Source organism: Sapajus apella, unplaced genomic scaffold (genome assembly GCF_009761245.1).
Source record: "Sapajus apella isolate SASKATOON/1434 unplaced genomic scaffold, GSC_monkey_1.0 scaffold43, whole genome shotgun sequence".
Classification (NCBI taxonomy): Eukaryota; Metazoa; Chordata; class Mammalia; order Primates; family Cebidae; genus Sapajus; species Sapajus apella.
Genome location: NW_022436983.1, coordinates 7,404,579 through 7,422,553, shown reverse-complemented (window position 1 = coordinate 7,422,553; position 17,975 = coordinate 7,404,579). Strand labels below are relative to the sequence as shown.

At 39.0% G+C, this 17,975-nt stretch overlaps 1 protein-coding gene across 11 annotated transcripts in view; it reads right to left on the bottom strand.

Moving 5' to 3' along the window:
- The window catches only part of PRDM2 (PR/SET domain 2), a 118,874-nt gene that overhangs the window by 43,034 nt on the left and 57,865 nt on the right, over positions 1 to 17,975 (bottom strand). For 7 of the 11 annotated variants that reach the window (XM_032300456.1, XM_032300461.1, XM_032300454.1 and 4 more), the window contains one exon: positions 3,069 to 3,179. The exons of 1 other annotated variant lie outside the window; for it this stretch is intronic. In XM_032300456.1, the coding sequence (XP_032156347.1) occupies positions 3,069 to 3,179 (111 nt within the window). Of the gene's footprint in view, positions 1 to 3,068; positions 3,180 to 6,806; positions 6,946 to 17,975 lie in introns of all 11 variants that reach the window. 3 more of the 11 variants (XM_032300462.1, XM_032300464.1, XM_032300463.1) reach the window with 2 other exon arrangements.

The window sequence follows — 17,975 nt, the reverse complement described above, 5'->3', positions numbered from 1 at the left end:
CTCAAAAAAAAAAAAAGAAAGAAAAAGAAAAAGAAATAGAGTAGAGACTGGAAGAAAACACAGGGACAACAGGAGATTCTTAAAGACAGAAACTGTAATTGTGGTTTCCTGCTAGTAGGAATGGTCCCCAATGCTGCTGCTTCGACAGTCTCACTTGCTGCACTGTAGAATCAGGCCCATCTACTGCAGGCACTAGGAGAGTTAAGAAAGGCTCCGTGGAGGAGGCAGAGCTATTCTGACTTCTCCAGACTATATTACCTGGCTGTTTCCCCAGTCACTAGCAGATATTGACTTAGCACTCACAATCTGCCAGAACTAGGTAAACAAGACTGTCAAGATCCTTACACATAGAAGAGCTTCACTTTAACAGATGCCACACACAAGCAAGAAAGCAACAAAACTATAAAAAAGTAATGCTTTTGCTTATGGAAGTGTGGTATGGAAGCATCTCACATGGGCTTGATTAATCAGGAAAGGCTTCTTCAGGCTGAACCTGAAGGATACAAGAATCAAGGACAGAAGAGGAAAAGCAAGCAGGGAAGTATCAAAACACACAGAACATTGTAAATTAACGCGGACTTATGTGGGGACAGTGGGAAGCCACTGAAGGTATCTGAAAGCAGGAGAGTGCCATCTGGGAGACTCAGCTGCAGGGTGGGGGAAGGGATGGGGGAAGGACATCGCTGGAGGCTGAGGAGCAAGACTGGAGAGCGGAATTAGAATAGAGATGCTGGCTGCTGTGCTAAGAAGGAAAGGGGAAGGAGTAGCGGAGGCAGAAAAGAGCAGCCAGACCCTCAAGATCCGAAAGGCCTCCTACTGGACACGGGGACTGCGTGGATACAGTGGGGAAGAGGTCAATGCCAAGTATTACTCATGCAAGCTCACTTACGCCGTCCTAGCCCCCTTGCTCTTTCCCAGGAATATCTACCTTACTTTTTCCCATCTGCTGCTATATTTACTAGCAATGAGGTTTCTGTTTCTAAACAGACACAGTCTTCTCTCCCTGCTAGACTAATTTCATAAATTCCATGAGCTTTCCACAAACCGGGAAACCAGTCGTTCGATGGTAGTAATGTATTTCAGATTAGGAGCTATCTTTCTTTTCAAATACATTTTCAACAGAGACCCACAATACTGCCAAACAAAAGCTGAAATAAGACAACAGAACATACAACCCTAAGGTTCAGAAATTTCTTTATAGACTTCACTTTCAGTTAAAATCTGTGGCTTCTTTTGATGGGGAAAAAATGTCTTTCCTCATGACTGGTAAACAATCCCAGATTTAGAACTGTCCAAAGTAATACAAACCTAAGTGTGCACAGCTCCATTAACGACTACGGCCCATGCCAGAGTGGGTCCACATGCTTGATGTGGTCTGTTAAGTTTTCAACATAAAGGAGGGTTGAGAACACAAACAAGAGTCTGAACTGTTTGCTCATTATATAGACCATTTGCTGAGGACAATGCGGAACATTCAGGGGAGGCCTGCGACCCCACTTTGACCAGCTGTGCCACATGCTGGGGGGTAAAGAGCAAGTGTCATTTTTCATGGGACCTGATGTTGTATCAGGAAAAAAATAATTGTCCCGAATTACTGAAGGGGAGTAGGTGACTGTTAGATTTGTTTTTTTTAATTCTGCCACCAAAGGTAGTGAGGTTCCTCAGTAATTTTTGTTGTTCAAAAAAAAGTCTCAGCAGATCTGCAATGAAGAGGCAGAACTTAGTTTTTAGACTCTGGGAAATGAACTTGTCTATTCTTGCTTCATAAAACGGCACAGAAAATTATAATATTTTATGAATGTTATCATCACAAACAGTGCTTAAAAATGGTTATGAAAGGCATCCAAAATATTCTGGTTATTTTTCTCTACAAATATTTCTTGAAAGAGTCACAAACCTGTCTTCTGAAATTTGCCTATTTGGGTCACCATAAACAACTCCAGTGAGCTCTAACCTGCAAAAATTTGCCCATGGCAAATTAAGACACACCTCCTTCCCTTCTGTCCCAACAGTCTCAACATGGTGGCCCAACTGCAATGAGCACAGGGCAAGCTGTCTCTCTGATTGACTTTCAATCCATGCCTCTCAGTTAGATTCTTACACCATGGCAGGCCTAGAATATTAATCATCAGAGGGACTATAAAGGAGAAAATTTTAAGGGGAGAAACACGAAGAGAGAAAATAAGAATTTAAATTCTAACAAAAAACAGAAACACACTTCATTCTGTACACTTTTCATTCTGTTATAAAAAAATCAAAGACCTTTGATATTTTAAGTAAACACTTAATTTGAAGTATAAGACATACATGTATTAAAGTGTACAAATAGTTAAGTATATAGCAGGATAAAATTCTCACTAAATATATATACCCTCGTGTGACCATTCCACAGATCAGTAACAGAGCACAACAAGCACCCCAGGAGCCTCCTCATGTCCTTGCTATCACTTTTTGAGGGTTTTAAACTTTATGCTATAAATGCAATTATGTAGTATGTTTCATTTATTATCATTATTTTTTTTTAACAGACAGACTCTCGCTCTGTCACCCAGGCTGGAGTGCACTGGTGGGATTTTGAGTTTTGAACATGAAGGGAGGTTTATGCAGCCTCAACCTCCCGGGCACCAGTGATCCTCCCACGTCAGCCTGTCAAGCAGCTAGGACTATAGGCACATGCCACCATCTCAGTGGATTTTTTTATTTTTATTTTATAGAAACAGGGTCTATGTTGCCCAGGCTGGTCTTAAACTCCTGGTCTCAAGAGATCCTTCTGGCTCAGCCTCCCAATGTGCTGGGATTACAGGCGTGAGCCACCACACCTGTTCTCATTTTATTTTAATGAGGGAATAAGTTCATTTTTAAGAAGAAAAGTCTTTCATAATTGTTTGAAGGGAAGGTAGAATATAGAAGGCTCGGTTTACCATATTAAATTTAGGCAGCTTTTCTGCTGTTTAACCTCTGTACAGATCCTAAATGATTCTCAGAAGGACAATACAAGGAGATACAAAGTTAAATTCACTGGGTACATACATACCCCAATTCAGACCAGGCCAATATCACAAGCTTACCTTCTACAGAATCTCTCATATTTGCAGAGGTGAAATCTGGCTCACTTGTCTTCAGTTGTATGTCTTGGATTTTGTTTCCTTTATTTTTATTTTCCTGGGATTTTTTCTTCCCTGAAACACAATTTGTATTTATTTATTCATTTATTCATTCATTCATTCACTCATTCACTCATGTGTTATCATTCTGGATTCTTGAAGAAGACAATTATTAATCCAATCAAGCACACTATATATTCCTAGGCAATTACCACTTTGGATTCCTAAAGAAAGGAATAAATGATGACTATAAATACTATGTTATATAAGTAAATGATGACAGAGGGGAAAAGAAAGAAACTCATCTATCTTGTATTTTTGGCAGTCTTGGGCATTACAGCTATGATGTTCCTTTCATAGCTATAATGACTATCAAATTATGAGGTAATGTATTCTCAAAAAGTTACTATTGATGTCAAAGGAAAATTAGCAATAGTACTGAATTCCAATACCACACAGCTAACAGGGACGGGCTGTTTGTAAGAAGCATATTAGAGAAAAAGAGTATGGTGTAATGTGGGGCCCCTTTAGCTAAGATATGAGTACCCATAATTGTTGGAAGCAAAATAAGAGACGAAGAGATTCTGCTGAATTACAAAAGATACACATTCACAATGGCTCAAATACAAAATGCAGAGTAATTATGAATAATTCACTGTCCACCAGCATGGCATTCTTGAGAGCCCTGAGGGATCTGACTGTAGGTCCAGCACAGGTCAATATTTCATTAACAATTCAGAGGATGGAATTCAGAAACACTGACTGCATTCCAAGTGATACCACACTTTTAGAAAGTAAGATTAAAATGTAGCATAGTTCTGATAAGGTGGAACAACGAACTCAAGTCATGAAGATAAGAAATAATTATCCATAGGAGTAATAATACTAAAGAAATCAGAAGCCCAGTTTCTTTAGGATTTAACCAGAATTTGTAACCTTTCTTTTCTATTTTTTAATTACCAGATTTCTACTTTCCTGGAAACTGGTGTTTCAGTCTTTGGAGCCAGACAGATCCCTATTCTTCCTTGAACACTCCTTTTTCTCCACTGCTCTCTCCATGAAAACTTCCACCAGCTTCCAGAACTACAAGCCTCTGACACCTTTTATCTCTGCATTAGTAAAATGAAACTAGAAGCTACTTAAAGCTGCTGTAAACATGTAAAGTTATACTCTCCATAACAAAGAATCTCTACAGGGAAGCATAATTAGCTAAATATGTAAACTAGATAAAAATGAGGTCAGAGACATAAAATAGCATCATTGAAAACATCAAAAAGTAGAAACATCAGGTACAATGCAAAGCAAAAACGAATCCTAAAAAACATCATCAGATTTTGATAAAGATTTAAGAGCTATAACCTTAATAAAGTCATTTTGCTTGTCAGTCTTAAAAAGCAAATTCTAAAATAGCATTTTAAACACCTAATTCTTCAGCCCATTAGAAATCAGATTTTTTTTTTTTTTTGCCACTACATTTATAAGGGTTTGTTTGAACAAATAAATTCCTGTTAAGTTTGTCTATCCACTCATTTCCAAAGGCACTTAAAATGGAACTCAAGAAATGAGCACACACTTCACTGGAACTACATTCTGGTGGGAACAAGCGTGAAGGATCTGCATGGAGATGACTAACACGTGTCTGCAGGTGAAGAATTGCAAGTCAATCCCCTCCAAAAGGGGCACAAACATCTAAGCACCTTTCCAGGCATAACTTCCTCTTACAATTCTTTCTCCCTGTATCAACTTAACAGCACTTTGTCTAAATCAGATAATGGCAAAGGTTCTTCGGGGATCCAGTTTTGTTTAAGGGAATTTGGATTCTACCTCCTTTCAATCAGTTTTCTTAATGCTTATGACATAAGCTAGTTCTTTCTGTATGTAATGCTCAGCCCATATTAGATTACTGATAGCAAACAAAATGCTTATCACCCACCCATGCACATAATGCAAATATAAACTACTATCTACCTATATAACTTTTCTAGTGCTGCAGCTGATGTCTGAGGAAATCCATGGCTTCTTTTATTACCACGGGAAGAGTGAGTTCCTAGTGTAGCCCACAGATGCTTGATTCAAAGATCATATTCAGAAAGTTTTTCCCTGAATCCAAACAATGACATTTTTATAAGACATACCACCTCATGTACCACAAACAGGCCAAGGAACATGGCCCTTTCTTGCCAGTCATTTACTTAGTACTTAGCATGAGCTTTTAAAATAAATTAAAATGGAGAGGTGTAATCTAAACCTTCACTCCTTGCATAAACGTTATACACATTTAAAGAAGGGTCACATTGTAAAATTTAGCAGAAAAACAGACGTCAGTTTGTTGTAATACAATCACTTGCAAAAGAAATGCAAGGGTTTTTCTATAACCTCCCAAGTGCCATCCAAACCCAGTCTATAGGTCATATAAAAGCAAAGTACACTGTTCTACATGTAAATAGAATATTAAATAAGTAAAATGTCTAGATTTATATCTTAACAAAACAAAGTATAATCTTAATACCATTAAGATGCACTCCAAATGAAATCACATAACTGTCTACAAGGTAAAGTGCTATTTTAAGTTTTATTCTCTACCTAAAAGAACATTAGAGTACCTAGCTGACACTAAATGTCAAATGTCCTTTTTTGAACCACCAAAACCTCATCAGTGAGAACTCCCTTTTCTCTCCCTGGGTGTCCTCTTTAAAAGCCATGACCCTGGAAACCTAATCCACTGTGAAGAGAAGCCACGTGCAGTAGGTATATCTCCTGGATCCTATCAGAGGACTAAGGAGGGTATCCTGCCACAGGCCACTATGAGGTATCAAGGCGTCTCAACAGCAGCATAAATGACATGTGGACCAGATAATCCTTAGCTGTGTGGTGGGCTGTCCAATGCGATAAAAGATGTTTAACAGCACCTATAGCCTCTATTTGCTACATGCCAGTGGCAGCCCCTTCTAAGTATAACAATCCAAAGTCTCTAGACATGGCCAGATGTTCCCTGGGGAGATTTCCACAGGTTAAGAACCACAGGGCTAGACCAATGCATTTCTGGGTCACTAAAGACATATGTAACTCAATAGTCCATATACTTATTAAAAATTAGAAACGGTACTCAAAAAACAGTAGTAAGACAATTCTAAAAATGGAGCAATACCACCAAACTAAATTTGGTGAACACTGACAGACTTAGTTTATCATGGAAATTAGTCTACCATGATTCTACCATTCATCCATGGAATTGAGATTATCTGACACCTGAAACAATGATCTCAGTCTTTAGGAGAACCACCTGTCAGGTTACTTCTTGTCATGAGGGCCTTAGACTAGAGATGAAGGGACTATCAAATCCACCTTTCCTGCCTGCAATTTTGTGAAAGAAACTGAAGGCCAGGGTCAGAGAGGGACTAATCAGTCTATGGCAAAACAAAAGGTCAAACCAGGGGTCCTGCCTATACACACACATGCTTGGTGTCCCTCACAACTGCCAAATATTGAAACAACAGGCAGTGGAACCTGCTACATTTCTTTAAACCAGTACTGGTTTCTTCTGACACTTGATTTCTGTCTTATATGTCATCAAATTAAAAGAAAAAACCAACCAACCCATAAGGACATTTACAAAGGGGAGAAGGAAATTTGTGAGCTTCTCTCTGTGAGGCAGAGGAGCAGGAGCCGCTGGGAGCCTGGCAAGCACACAAGTGCACTTACCATCAGGTCCTGGGGGTCCTACAGGGCGCTACTGCCAGCTGGCTGCTCCGCTTGGTCTAGACAAGAAAGACAGAGGAATGAAACACGAGGAAAGTGAAATGGAAATGATGACAAGGAAGAGCAGAGGGACAGGACAACACTATGAACATGAGGAAAAGAAATGAATACATCAAGATGAGAAATTGAATGCAACAGAAGGAAAACAGCAGTTATCTACTGCATCAAGATGCTCACGTACCAAAAATAATGTTTAACTGTGTACTTAGCTGATGAGAATAACACCAATGTAGTATATTCATTTTGGGGCCTGTACTGTGCCCTTATTGTAAAACTGATGCCCCTACCACTTAATGGATCCATTTTGCTAGAAGCCCCCAAAGTCCCAATGCATAAATCACTTTACAGGGGACATATCCAAAGAGCAGAGATGTGAAATAACCTGCCCAAGGTCACACAACTACATTCGCTGTAGAGCCAGAATGAAAACTCAAGGGCAGGGAGTAGTGACTCACGACTGTAATCCCAGCACTTTGGGAGGCCGAGGCGGGTGGATCATCTGAAGTCAGGAGTTCAAGACCAGTCTGGCGAACATGGTGAAACCCCCTCTCTACTAAAAATACAAAAATTAGCCAGCCATGGTGGAGGGTGCCTATAATCCCAGCTACTCAGGAGGCTGAGGCAGAGGCTGCAGTGAGCCAAGATCACCCCACTGCACTCCAGCCTGGACAACAAGAGTGAAACTCTGTCTCAAAAAAAAAAAAAGAAAAAGAAAACTCACAAACAAAATATTAAAAATGATCTTTCTCTTACAGTTACTTCTTAATATCAGTAATAAGTTAATATGCATACCTCATTTTTTTTTTTTTTGAGACAAAATCTCACTCTGTGTCTTACTCTGTCATCCAGTCTAGAGTGCGATGTTGTGATCTTGGTTCTCTGCAGCCTTGACCTCCTGGGCTCAGGTGATCCTCCTGCCTCAGCCCCCCGGGTAGCTGAAACTACAGGCATGTGCCACCACATCCAGCTAATTGTGTTTCTTTTTTGTGGAGACAAGATCTCGCTACGTTGCCCAAGCTGGTCTTGAACGCCTGGGCTCAAGCAATCCTCTTGCCTCAGCCTCTCAAAGAGTTGGGATTACAGGTGTGAGTCACGGCATCCAGCAGCATACCTTACTTTACAAAGCACTTTACATCCATTATTTCACTGGTTTCAAGGGCAAGTGACAAAAGTTGCATAAAGACTTGCACTGGCCAACCACAATGGCTCATGCCTGTAATCCTAGCACTTTGGGAGGCCAAGATAGGCAAACTGCTTGAGCTTGGGGACTCAAGATCAGCCTGGGCAACATAGTGAGACTCTCATCTCTACAAAAAAAAAAAAAAAAAAAAAAAAAATTTAGCTGAGCGTGGTGGCATATGCCTGTGGTGCCAACTACTTGGGAGGCTGAGGTGGAAGGATTAACTGAGCCCAGAAGGTCGAGACTGCAGTGAGCCATGGTAGTGCCACTGCGCTCCAGCCTGGGCGACAGAGATAGTCTCAAAAAACAAAACAAAGACTTGAATTGCATTTATAGTTTTTTTTTTTAAAGCAACAATCAAATTGGAATACATTTTTTTGTTTCTATTTTATGTTGTGCCAGAAACAAGTAACAGTCAACAGCACAGAGCCCTGATCTGAACAAGCATGATGCACCACTGAATAATATCAATAAAATTGGATTTTCTAGTGAAATAGCTACCATACAAAGACATTCAACAACCATAACAACTATTTTCTAAGACAGTGTATAGCATTATACTGCTGGTGTCTTGGATATGAGTTGCAAAATCAAAATTGCCTAAAGCATCACATGAAAAATTTAACCTAGGTCTGGACTATGTTCTACTATCCTAATAAACTGGACAGACACACCAGGAAATTCTAGAGAATAATGTTTCACTTTAAAATGTTCAGGCAGTAGAGAGAATGCAAAATTCTGGGAGACTTGCTCAAGTTACATTAAAAATTCATTACAACAGTGAAGGCTCATGCATTTGGTGATTTAAACGAATTAAATTTAAGACTCCATGTAACTCTACATGTGCTGCCTCCTCACTGGGGAGCTATCCAACTCTCAAGGATAAAATCAGAATTAAATATCTGTAAACAGAAGCTAGGTCCATCCAATCTTCATTTGGGGAGCTCACCTCTTCCTCAGATACACAGTTGATTCCAAATCAGACAAGACTCCGACTGGGAGATTTCCATAGTTGTACCATGGAAGGTCATCAAGGACACAGGCTTCCTAACAGGGCTGATACCACCTCACCAAGGTGGGTTGTGCCTGTTGCCTCCAGTTCCTCTGCCCTACGTCAGTCCTTCATCCTTGCACCTAAACTTCCACCCTCTCTACTCTACAGGAATCCAATTCCCATGGTTACCACTGATACCATAATTATAAAACCCAACAGTTCTTCAGGCTTTATTTGCCCCAAGTTTCTCCTTCACATCCGACAACTTTGTACTTCCTTCATTCTTAGAGTTCCTCCTCCCAGACTTATGACACTACGATCTAGAATCTCACTCTTTTGCAGTCTTCCTCTTCTTCCTGCCCCTAGATAAGAAGGCCCTTCTTAGGAAAGCTGAAGACTGGAACCTTGCTTTCATACTAGACTGAAGAAAGGCTCTGACAAAAGCATACGGCAAAGCTGAGGGCACAGACCCTAGAGAACAGGGTAGATGCTGAACTCAATATGCTCAAAGCTGAGAGAAGAACCTGAACACTCTGGAGCAAAAAGAGCCTCTGTTACCTGCACTTCAGGTTAAGTATGAATAAGGCATTATTATACAGCCTTCCAAACTGTTGAAAGTCCAAGGCGTCTTCTGTGAAAGCAGGCCAGCTGTGGCACTAGAACCACTCAGGATACATCTGGTTTGGAGATTAGAGTTCTCAAAGCAAGATGAAAAGGCTTAACTGGCAGAAGTATAAAGTACATGTTAAATTACCCCTATAAAATTAAAAAAAAAAATCTGCAATAGATTGTGTTGGTAAGGAAAGGGAATCGATGGATAATAGCAGAGCTGTTATCTTAAGAATGGCCCAGGTGATGCTATGTGTGAGATGGTTAAGGTCAACTGGAATTAGACCTCACTTCTGCTGCCTATGTGAGTTTAACATTCTGCAGTTGGGGTGACAGAGAGGAAGGGAGAAGCTGGAAATGGATACATAAAGCTAAGTTTTCCGTAAGTAATTAACAGTTCATTTCAAAATTCTGAATGCATGCTTTAATATAAGAGAATTACTTGGTACTCTGGAAGTCATCAAATGTCATTAACAAAAGAAACGGGAAACCCGGGCAGAAGGACTGATGGGGACATCAGTGTGCCTCAAGCAGAGAGGCTTTCAGAGATGTCAGTAGGGGGGTATGGTTATCAGAGGATCACAAGTGGCTGTTACAACTGGTCAAGGAGCGATCAGTGGCCAAGCAAGCCCCTCAGATCTGAAGTAGTAAGACGTTGCAACAGTTAGTATTTATAAAAGTAACATGCCATGCATTCTTCTATAGGTGCCTTTTTCACTGAAAATAATTTTGAAACTTATCTGACAGTAAAAAATTCTGTTAAGCTCTTTTGGCATAATTCACATCCTTTTCTGCAGTTAAACTCACCAAGAACTATCTGTAATCCTGGAGGCAAATTATAAAAATAAAACCTATCTGGTTTTAAGTAGCTCATGGTATTAAAACACAACTCTAGGTTTTGCTTCCAACAGAAACAGTGGAAAGTTCTAGATTTTGCAGTTCTGCAGATCACAGTATAAATTCCTGAAATGCTTGCTTCCTGCCAGGGGGCTGCTGCACAGCCTCTGCAGCTGTGGAGGCTGCAGGCTCCCCTAATTCTTCCAAATGTCAGGCTCAGGGGAGAACAGCAAAGATCTGTCAGAAGGGAGTCCAGGCTTTTACGCTGTCAGAAAAAGGCTTTCAGTGGTTTTGACTAGATAATTCCAAATCTTAGAAAGGGCTTCCCAAATAAACTTTACCAAATTCAAGATAAGAAAGCATTAAGTTTCCTTACATTCATTGGAGCCTCAAAAACTGTTGTGGCATGAACAAAATTATTTAGCAAAGTAATGACATATAAATAAGCGGCTGACCTGTTCTACTTTATAATTAATTTCTAGGCTTCCTTCTCATGTTTTTTTTATAGCCTGAAAAATGTACCTAAAATCTGAAAACCTTACATATAAATAGTGAAGAGGCAACTACAAAATAAAGAACCTAATTCGAGTTACGGACTCAGCCCCCTGCGACCAAAAAAACAAAGTGGGTGCTGTTGTAGAGGAGGTGTGTTTCCAGCGCCTGGCAACCCTGAAAACAGAGGGGACTGCCACACCCTCAAGAACTCAGCAAAGAAAGTCATGTTTCCCCATTCAAAGCCTATAGCAAAATTTACAATACTGCATCCTGATGAATTAACTACGTCAAGTTTTAAAATATTTTCAAGAAGTAAAAATCTGACATAAATATGAAACAAGATACAATGAAAACATTCAAAATTCATTCTTCACATTTGGTTACAGAAATGCCCGTAAGAACAATGGTCAAGCCATATGACTAATTAATAAAATCAGTCTATGACACATCCACAGAGATAAACTTAAGGAAAATCAAAAGAATATACATTCAGATTTTGGCAGGTGGCTCCCAGTGAGAGAGTACTGATAAGGGTATGATATTTCTATCTGATTGTATTTTCTCAAATAAACATTTGTTTATATTAAGCAAAAAAAGAACACATGACTTTTCATGTATTCAACTCAGAAAAAACGTTCAGAGAAACGCCAAAATTCCCAGCAATATCAAATCCACAATGGACACACAGTTATAAAGACTTTAAAGGGATTAAAAATAGAACAGATATTATTAAAGAGCCAAAAATGCTTAGCATTCAAATTACCCCTGTTAACCTTTTGGTAGTATCTTTCAATTCTATGCAACACATCACTTCAAACAAAAAATTAATGTTTCCTCTTTCCAGCCACAAACCCCATATTCTTTTTCTTGTTCACTGCACTTGGTTATTATACCCATCATTATTTAAATAAAATATCTAATTTAAACGATCACGTTGAGTGCCTGCCGGTATTAACCTAAGGGTCAACGTCTTGGCAGTTGGCTGTGATAATCATTCTGTACCTTTATTTTGCTTCTCTTAAAAATGCAAAAACCAGACAATGGCATTTGATTAGGCCACATTTTAACAGATGTTTACAAAAACAAGAGCATTTACAGAGATATTAAGCTACCTAATCACTCAGCCCCACTGTGAAATGAGGCACTTTTAGTCCAGCACAGGTTTTCAGACTCAGCTCCACTACTGCTGATCAACCAGATCCCACTGCAACGGAAGATATCAACTGTGCCCGGCCGCCTCCTTGTCCACAGCTGTGCCCCTCTCAGCACTTATGGACCAACATATAATCCAAGGAAAAAGACCTGGTACCCCTCCAGGCTTCAGCACGCACACCGTCTAGCACAAACTCATCCCCTCTGGTAAACTCAGAGCTGCCAAGCCTGTACTTGCGATTGAAGAACAGGATGAAACTAAAACATATTATTCTTATAAACTGTTTTAAATCAAAAGTTACATTTAAATTCAAATCGATTTTTTTTTTGAAAAAGAGTCTTGATCTGTTGCCCAGGCTGAACTGCAATGGTGCGATCTCAGCTCACTGCAACCTCCGCCTCCAGTGGCTCAGGTTATTTTCCTGCCTCAGTCTCCCAAGTAGCTGAAATTACAGGCATGAGCCACTATGCCTGGCTAATTTTGTATTTTCAGCAAAGGGGGGATTTCACCATGTTGACCAAGATGCTCTCAAACTCCTGACCTCAGGTGATCCGCCTGCCTGGGCCACCTGAAGTGCTGGGATTACAGACATAAGCCACCACGCCCAGCCCAAATCCAGATTTTTTAAATAGATCTCCACCTAAACACAAAACTCTACTGGCCTATTCAGCAATGTGTATCTCATTCTCAGATGTGCTATTCAGACTATATCAGACTGCTATTAAAATTTAGCCCAAACTTATTATTCTTGATAGATTTTTAAAAAATTTCTTGAGTACTTTGTCAAGTTTCTGGAATCATGGTAAAGTAAGTAAGTAAGTATTCTGATAATTTTCCTTGGCTGCTTATTAGCTATACAACACTTATGAGCTACAGGGAATACAAATATATATTACCACAAAGATGTTGCCATGAAAGAATTTAAAATTGAAGTTACATGCCTGTTTAACGTTGTAAAAAACAAGCCCCTCTGCAGAAACACCCTGCTAATGTTAACAAGAAGCAAACTTTGTGTGGAAAAGACCTTCTCAAGAATCTGTATTTCATTAAAAATAGAGAAAAAGGAAAGGAAGGATAGTGAAAAAAGCAAGGAGTCAGGAGAGAAAGAGAAGGAGAAAAGAGGGAGGAGCGGAGGAAATAAAGTGCCATCCACCAATGGAACTCGATAAAGCGGGGGAAGCCTAAGGAGCTCGCACGGCAGACCTGGCCTTGCTAACAGGTTCTGGCACTGAGAAGGGAGCCTTTCAGAGGCATGAAATCTTCCTTGGTGCTGGTCTCCAAGGACTATCCCACACTGTCCTTGAGCTGATGCTTTTTCTATTTTTTTTGCCAATATAGGGGTAAAATAATGCCCACAGGGAACAAATTAAGCCTGGGAGGGAAGGCTCACAGAGGACTAGGGCTTTAAACAGGAGTCGTTCCTAGGCCAGTGTCCACCGTTGATGGAAAGGATCTCTCAACCCACGCACTCATTTCACCTGCTCCCAGAAGGTTACTGTGTCTCCAAGGTCACATGTGCTCCCTGCAAAGAGCTGACCCAAACTGAGGTGAGACAGTGGACTAGGCTCTTGTTCCCTTCTCCAGTGTGGTGGTGGCACTCGGAATAAAGTAGGTCCTCAAGATAAGTTTGGCCCTCAAAAACAGAAACCCATAAAAGTGAAAGAGCATGAAAGTACATTGTGCAGCCCTTGGGCCATGATTTGATTTAACGAGAAACAAATCCATTTGAGGCAGATGGGAACCAACTATGATATATACTGGTAATACTAATCTGATATTGTCATCAAAAGAAGAAAATGAGGTAATGCACAAAACGAATGCCACACGGTGCCTGGCACAGACTCAATAAATGGAACTGATTGTAAGGAGTATCCACACTAGATTCTACTAAACAAATTACAGAAAGCACAGGCCTACAATCTCAATTGTCGGCATATGTTCCTTCATATGAAAACAATGACAATCTGCTTCCACTAACAATTCCTAATTCATCCATTTGTTTTGTTCATTTGTTGTCCATTGATTCACAGGATCCCACCCAGATACTATTATAAAAATGTACAAGTCCAATGAGGACAGACGTTTGAGAGAATTCTGTCCCTCATGTCCACATCAATATATAAATGCTCGAACAGTGTAAGCTATGAGTATACTTCATTTTTAAAGTCTGTAACCTACTGATTTTATTGCTTCTAACTGTCTCTGCTTGAGTTTGAAAACTGAACATATTGGCTCGCTGTGGTGGTTCTTAGTCTTTTGGAGAGGAGACTTCAGACCCCTCTGAGTATCAATAACACCTAAGGCCCTTCTCCCCATACAGTCACAAATGGATGTAAACACAATTATTTGGTAGACAACACTGGGGGCTCAAGGACTCCTGTGTTATTACAAAGTTCAGTTGTGAGTATGTACAAGCATTGCCTTTCAGCAGAAGGAATGTACCTGTGTAATCCCTGAAAAAGAACTCCAACTCCTCAGAATGCTCAGTAAAGATGCTGCACAGATAATCAGGACATTTCTTCCCAGGAAACTGGTATCGTCAAATTAGTACCTTCTAAGAAAATAATCCTTTCACCCATTTGGCTTTTCCTGATTTCACACCCAGAAAGAATGTTAAAAAAAAAAAAAAAAAATCTGTCATATAAAGCCCTGAAATTGCTCCCACATGATTACTTTAAAGGCTGTCTGATAATTTAATATCTAAGAAAATGTCAAGAAAAACTCACTCACATAAAATCCTGTTTTAACAGTCATGAGTGCTTTGGACCACATAACAGTAAGATGTGTTTACTTCTGCCAGGCAAATGGAACAAATCAAATTCCAACAGTTACCTAATGCACCAACCTATGTCACCACAGGTGTCCTAGTTTGGGTAACAGTGAAATAAGGCGGCTTTTAAGAGAGAAGCAGGTTTCCTGCATATGAAGAATTCCTTAGTGCCGTGATGTATATATTTAGTTGCAGATCCAAAGAAGACCTTTACTCTTACCTAATTTGAATCACCTTAATTCACTCCACAATGCGAAAGGAAAATATACGGATTTTAAGAGAACATGCTACACAAGATGGCAAAACTGTTTTTTTGTTTTGTTTTGTTTTGTTTTTTAAGAAGTGTGCCAGCAGGCCAAAGAATGGCAGTTGCTACAGAATGAATTTTGCTAGTGCCTACCACTACAACAGGATGAACCAAAAGTTGGTGTACCAGAAATGTTCCTGTAATGTTCTCACTTAATACTCACAGCACCCCTGTAGGATAGGTAGCTCATATTCCCATTTTACAGACAGGCAAATTAAAGACCAAAACGTGGAGAGTAACCCATCTTAAGTCACAATGCTATTAACTGGTGGAGCTGGTATTTGAATCTGGTCTCTTAATTCTAAGGCTATGTTCTGGTGTATCACAATGAATTCTGCATATTGTGCATCTCCTAACATTCAAGATATAGCTGGGCCAGCAAATTTTCCCCTTTCCCCTCTACCCAACATACACATACACTCCAGGCTCATTTTAAACAAGTTACCCATTTTCAAAGTACTGATCAATCTACATCTAATGCAAAAGGAACAGTGAAGCCCAAGCAATGTATTTCCACCCACTAAAAAAAATTTTTATTTTATTATTTTTTTTAATGTGCTTAGCATAGAAACTGAAGAGGGAGTAGGAGGAATCACAAGAATCATTCTCTATGAAAACAAAGTTCACCAATTTCACGTACTTTTTGACAATCACCCATGAAATTTATAGGACTCTGTCTTTAAAATTTGAAAAGGTCAGACAGAAATTAAGTATCACTTTTTCTTGATTTAATATTTTCTACACTCTATTACAACCCCAAATTTTATCTTGGCATACAGACAGTAATTTGCATTATCTTCTATCCTGAATTCTTGGATTTATAATGATAACGGAAAAGAGTTATTAAGAGCTTAACGCAAATTTGATCTTGTTATCAAACACTCCCATGACCCATCTAACAAGGGAAAGACACTATGGATTACACCTTTAGCAATTAACAAAATTCCTAAAATCAAGTAGATTTGGAATCTTAAACTCCTGGTCCAAAAATCCAAGATTGAGACCATTAACAACATATATTTTTTATTACTTATTATTGATACTCCCTTTTACTTATTTTCTTGGATGTCAGAGGGAAATTATAATTTCAACATTAGTGTTAATCTTACAAAAATTAGAGTCCATTATGTGTAAATAGACAAGGAGATTGTTCCACATGTAAAAGATCAAAACTACAACTCTGATCATCATGGTGCTGCCCACAGCATAAACCTGCTACAGAAGAATACAAGACTTAGCACCCAGCTATGACCAACATTCACATCCTCATGGCGGAAGCAACAAGGCAAGAGGTGGAGAGCTAGGAACTCTCATTTCTCACAGGCTCTTAGACATTCTGCTTATGGCCAGTAATCTCCCTATTCCAGAGAAGCAGGCTCTGATAATCCCACACATGAAAGACAAAAATGTAGCCAACAGAACCAGAAAGGCATATATTACATCTCCAACTGGCAAGAGAATGAAAACAGAACCTGGAGGCCAAATGGTTTTTAAAATAAAAACATTTGGCCAAAAAAACACTCAGAAATTTCAATGTTGCCCATTCTAAATGGCACTGCAACTTCAAACATTGCACAGAATTCCGTTTTGGGGTTCTAAACATGGGTGAACAAACCAGTTTGCCTTCATTTTTGTGGCATGTGACGCCTCAGGAAATCTACAAAAGACTACACCAAAAGGTAGGATTATAAATACAAGATAAAAGATTGTTTATCACTAGTTTTTCTTAAAAAAAAAAGACGGGAATTTTAGCCTAAGCAATGCTATATTAGTTTTCTTCTTAACAGAAGTCAATCCTTTGCTACTGTCCATTAACTGGGAACAGAGAGTTATAATTCATTAAGAGTAAAATTAGGTTTCATTGTTTAGACACTGATTAAACAAGAACATATCAAAATGAAAGTTATGAAAGTATCAAATTAGCAGTATTTTAGATGTCACATTATCTTAGAAACTAATATACCACACACACAGTGTCATCATCTTATTCATTAGAATATTCTCTGTATATTAAAAATAAATGTTATGTACTTTTAATATTAAGCATCCAAAATAAATGCACATTCACTAGATTAGTAAAACTTTCATCAAAACATTTTTAAATTTCAGGATCATGGCCACAGAAGCAGGAATAAGAAGCAGCTAAAATAAATGCTTCAAAATACTGAGAATGTTCTAGTCCCTTATCCAGAATCCCTCAGAACATTTTCCTAATATACGCACCAAGTTTTAACCTTTTAAACAAAGATAACTTCTCCTATTTTTCAGAGAAAAGGTTAGAACAGAAAAAAAAATGCTAAAGAAGTTTGAAAAAATGAAAGCATAGACTACTAAACTGCAGTTGTGTTTTGCCTACAGCATGTGTTTGGGTGGTTGGGGGGTGTTAAATACTTACTACCTCTTTAAGGAACAATCGAATCAAGCACTCTCAGTAAAAGTTCCAAGTAAAAAAAGCCACATTACATTTGGCTACAAACTCAAGAAGCTTTAAAAATTTTATATAGACATACATATTCTAAGACTCTACTGTGGAATAAAGACAATGAGGAAATCAATGAGTCTTCCTCATTAGGAAAATTCATGAGCACACACCTATAGGTTAGGGCAACTCTTTCCACCTTCTGGTCTCCTTTAATGTTTCTCCTCTGGCATGAGTCAAGCAGCTAGAATAGGAAAGCTTTATCAGCAAACAAAACCTCCTAAGAAGGTACTGCTTCAAATAGTTCAAGTGCATTCTTTTTTTTTTTTTTTTTTTTTTTTTTTTTTT